The sequence below is a fragment of the Montipora capricornis genome, chromosome 10 (genome assembly GCF_036669925.1).
Source record: "Montipora capricornis isolate CH-2021 chromosome 10, ASM3666992v2, whole genome shotgun sequence".
Lineage (NCBI taxonomy): Eukaryota > Metazoa > Cnidaria > Anthozoa > Scleractinia > Acroporidae > Montipora > Montipora capricornis.
Window position 1 is genome coordinate 34793133 of NC_090892.1, and position 5000 is coordinate 34798132.

The 5000-nt window shown below is 39.4% G+C and overlaps 1 protein-coding gene across 12 annotated transcripts in view; it reads right to left on the minus strand.

Moving 5' to 3' along the window:
* The window catches only part of LOC138021351 (adenosine receptor A3-like), a 19902-nt gene that overhangs the window by 1449 nt on the left and 13453 nt on the right, over positions 1-5000 (minus strand). For 7 of the 12 annotated variants that reach the window (XM_068868215.1, XM_068868203.1, XM_068868212.1 and 4 more), the window contains one exon: positions 1-900. This exon is cut by the window's left edge and continues 1449 nt beyond it. In XM_068868215.1, the coding sequence (XP_068724316.1) occupies positions 1-641 (641 nt within the window). In that variant the 5' untranslated portion in view covers positions 642-900. Of the gene's footprint in view, positions 901-1133; positions 1211-1853; positions 2901-3359; positions 3427-3916; positions 4139-5000 lie in introns of those variants that run through there. The other 5 variants (XM_068868204.1, XM_068868205.1, XM_068868211.1 and 2 more) reach the window with 4 other exon arrangements.

Below are 5000 nucleotides of genomic sequence, written 5' to 3' on the forward strand. Positions count from 1 at the left end.
CTGTTCCCCCAAGTGGCACGCTTGCGGTTCCGTGAAATGAAACGTCGAACCACGCGAAGTAGTCGCGCGTACACCCAGATCATAGCGAGGCATGGCAATAACACAAAACCAAACACAATGACTATCATGTAAACTTTGTGATACTTCGTTGTTGGATCGGCACCCCAAGCCAAAGGGAGTATGGACATGCCTAACGGCACAAACCAAGAGAGAGAAATGATTAGCGTGACTTTGGAAGTACTCATGGTAACGCGGTATCCAATGGGACGCGTTAGGGCGATGTATCGCTCGTACGTGACAGCACCGATGTTGAAAATGGACGCTAAGAGGAGAAAAGCAATTACGTAACCTGTTAATGGCTCTGTAGTGACAGAAAAGTTTTCATAAATGTAGATTGGAATCAAAGCGGCAGCAACTAGGAGGTCGGCCACTGATAGCGAAACCACAAAAGCGTTGGTAATCGTCCAAAGTCGCCTCTCGATCATGACTATGAAGCAAACGACCAAATTCAACACTGTGGACATCAGTCCCAATACGGCCCAAGTCACCGACAGAGGAATCAGCACAGTTCTGTTCACACTGTGATGGCTTGCGCTATCTTGCGCGATAGAAGCGGTCGAATTGTTCCAGAAATACATCATCGGATGCAAGATCCTCGGTTAAGACAAGTTGCTTAATGCGTTGAATGCTTTGTTATTTTTGGCAATCGAATTTGCGTCAACAGATGCTAGCAGCTGTTTCCTCCTTTATGAGGGGTAGTCAAGGTGCGAATCTTAAGTGGTCGGCTTTCTGCTTCAACGCCTGCAAGGTACAGTTAAATACCCCCCGTAGCTGATTCTCAACACTTCGACGGATAAGTATGCTGTAGTCTTCCAAACAACAAATCCCTTTTTTATCGATCTGTGAAAAAAAGAAATTATATACGTAAAAATTAAATGATAATGGGGACTATTCTGATGGACCGACAATCGCTCAAAAGAATTCAGGTGAATCAATATTTAATATGGGAACTTCTTGAAAAATGAATATAAATACGAATTTAGATCACATGATCATTTATATACAGAAATACTCTTTATCTAAAGCTAATGCAAAAATATTTTTTCTTAGGTTTGTTATAGAATAGCACGTACCCAAAAGCTTTAAAGAAATTGGACAAGGAAATCAAAGGTACCATTTTTTGTGGTGACCATCCATTCAAATTGCACTTCTATTAACAAAGACATAAGGAAAATTAAAATGTCTTTTTGACAAGACATCTTCAATAATTAACTACTGCATCTTCTCACTCAAAAAAGCTGGAACACAATCGAATGTTCTATCATCACGAGTAATGTTCAGTCTGCAGCCAAGACAGCCGATTACTCGACTGTCTGTGTAAACGTTTATTGCTTTTTTTGCGGCCAACTAGCGGGAACATATTAACTATTTCGATGACGTTTTTGATGTTTCAATGCACGCTCAGAGACCTCTAAAGCCTTTGAAATCATTCTAATGCGAATCCCGGAGGAAAAAAAATACGATCTCTTTAATCAGAAGTTTTAGTCGGTCGGGAAGCGTTCTAAGCCGGATTCTACTAAACTCAGTTTCGATCGAAGCAAACTATTGAAAGAACATCATTGATTAATTTAAGCCTCGTTTCATTTGTGGTACCTATTTTTGAGAAAGAGTCAGATCTAGAAGCTTTTGCGAGTTTAAGTGCTCTGCTAAATGACAATGGTCCTGCATTCTGTTGAGTAGTTGAATGTAAAATGATCGATCGCATGTTCGAACAACCATTTTTAAGTAACTGACTATACGAAATATTGATCTAAAATTGTAGAGACCCGGGTCTACTGAAAAAAAAAACTTACCTGAACTTACCGGCTAACACCAAACTTTACTGCCGGTACATGTAACTCGCAATTACGATGTTCCTTTAAATTGAAACACCTTAGTCATTTTTTGGTGATGCATCGATATTTTGCTTGATTTGTGAGACCACTTGGTTATAAGATATCCTTTGGCTCGGTGAAAATACAGGCTTAATGTGTAAGTGAGTTAACGTCAGTTGGAATAATTGCCATTATAGCTGTTCTGTTTTCGCTTAGTTACCTTTGAGCGTTTCTACTAAGATTTCTCAAGTTTTTTTGAGGAATTCTCTTACCTTTGTAATGCAAAAACGAATAAGTATTGTTTGGAATCTCCTATGTAAACGTCGAGTTATTTATTTTTTTTTATGGAAAGTTTCATCAAACATCAAAGCATGCAAAATTAATCCTAGTTTAAAGACGGTGCGATATTCGTTTGTCAAGAGTTTAAAAAACTGTCTTTATGATTATTTAATTCACATTTTTGCCATAATGGCAGAACAAAAATTAGCGCCGAGTACGAAAGAGGCAAAGCCTTAGAGATTCGATGGGAAGAATTGGCTTTGGCGATTAGATTATTCGCCAGTTATTTCCTTTCTAAATGCAAAGGTAACAATGTTAACAATTAGCCGATCTCGTCTACCATGAGCATATAGAAAATGAATTCACAGTCTTTTGAAAGGATAGCTTTGTTCACCTTTAATATCCTGCCACTGATAGCTTTACAAACTAACAAAGTTCTTGAAATTATTACGCGTTAAAGGGAATGAGCTATCCCACGCAACATTTATTTTTTCCGCATGTTAGACAATAAGATGACATTTATTATTGAGTTTGTACTTTGGGGTTTCACCTTTCACTGGTCCATTGGAACTGTAAAAGAACACCGACAATGCGCCATTTTTTAAAAGGAAATATAAATCGTGGTTAGCATTTTATAAATCATGCATAAAAACCATGCATCTGGATTGCAAAATCATTTTTTCCTACTTTCAGAAGTAGCCTGTCAATTACAAATTGAAACGCTTTTTTGAATTATTAGTTGTTTCACTCTGATTCTATATTAATGCTGCCAAGTACTATATTGATTTTTTGGGTAGTACAGAAAGAAGGAAAGAGAGAGGTTTTAAACCTTGGCAAGTGGGAACGAGTACGAGGTCTAATTTCCGAGCATTTTGCAAAATTTCGTTCTTTAAAACGTAATGTGCGTGAACAGACAACTCGTACTGGTTGTCGTTCTTCTACTCCAATCCGAAGGTCGCTAATAACACTATATGACAAGCAATTCTCAGGCTAAGATGGCGCACTCTGGTTGCCTAGTTTTCGGTCGGGAATTTACAGTACGTACATGACCTTGAAAACGGTCCGTTTCCGTATTATTCTTTCTCCTGGGAAATTCATGTTGTGCGGAGCACAAAAATTTAACATGAGAAATTTAATTTTTCTATCCCAACAGTACAATAATTATTATATAGCAAGCGAAATTTAGTTTTACATGTAAAAGGTTACCGTTGAACTTCCCTGCTAGCAGAGGTCTTTTTCTCTCTTTTTTGTGTTGAACGGGAAAGAAACCTTCGACCATGGATCGAAATTCGCTTTGATCCAACTTGAACTTGGAGCGCCCAGAGAGACTCTGAGATGATGGACTTGCTATTTTTGGATTGGTCGCTTGCATGACAATGGCAGTCCGACAGGAAGTCGATAGTAATGCGGAAACCCCAGAATTTGGAGGGAGAATCAAGTTTCAGTGCTGTTTGTTTTTTTTACCTCAAAAATATGTAAATCACAAAAATAGAAATAAAAAACGACGGGGAAGGGCAGGGGAATTTTCCTAAGCTGCAAATAACTGATTTCTGTTGCTGTTGCAAAAGGACCGTGGGAAAATATTACATCAGTCCCTTTGGGGAGAAATCCGTGGAAGAGGGTTTTGTCGAAGCCATTCATAATTATGGAAACATAAAATTGTAGTAGAAGAGGACATTGGTGACGTGTCGTTTCCACAAAAATTTGTCCATTGTGTTGCTTGCACGATGGAATGCACGATGAAACACTAAAAATATACTTACTGAAAGCGTCAGAAGTTGCATCCTCACTCGCTCTGACAGCAAGTCAATGATCATTTCTCCAGTCTCTTTTATTATATGTAAGGCTAAAATTTTTGCTCTCGAACACTTTCAACCCGACATTTCTACTGTTTTCTGTTTTCTGTTCCCGTTTAAACTCAAGTATGCGCAATAAGACCGGAACACACGTTTTCTAGGAAAATGGAGTCCATTATCCCAGAGTCTCTCCGGGCTCTCACCTGCTGACCAAAAAGCCCGAGGACTCTGGGTACGAAATTGGCTGTGTCCCGCAGATTCCTTTACAGTAATTCCGCTGTTGTTAAGTGAGCCCACACAACATCAAGTATCACCTGAGGATTCGGTCGCTAAGTAACCTCCGCACATGCTCAACTCAACGAGTTTCGACCCATGGCAGAGGTCTCTTTTCCGTCTAATGGAAAAGAGATCTCTGCTAGCATGGAACAGTTCAACGTTCTCTGCTGGAAGACGAAGATTACAAACATTCACCAAGCGGAGAAGTGTGAAAGAAACGACGTCATATAATACTGAACACACACAACTTACCAACCTGGCTTGCACGAGACCGTGCTAGGGAATATTGGTCCTCAGTCGTTTTTGTATTGCCGAGACCTCGGGTCAATATTCCCCAGTACTGCCGTCGCGCTCGGTCAATAATTCCGGTAGCCCTGTTAAATCGACTGATTACGATTCACAAAACCCTTATTATCATGTTTTAGCAGTTCCTTTTGAAAAGAAAAAAAAGGAAAGTTATGCTCCTTGGCTACAATTATGACCATACGACACCCATCGGCTGATCACCCATACTGCATGTCTTGACGCTTACATTGGAATGGCGTTTTTGTTCGCCGAGAACAGAGCTGTACTTGGCCGTAGCCAGTATGAGACAAACCTAGGCACTTGCCTAAGTCATTTTTAGTGATTTGTTTTTAAATAAAGCGTGATTATAGTGTCGTCTTTAAAATGTAATACTCATAAACACCTAAAATACCTAGGAAGAGAATTTAAACATGGAAATTGCCTCAGTCATATATTTTTTTTCTGGCTACGGCCCTGCTGTACTTTTAGA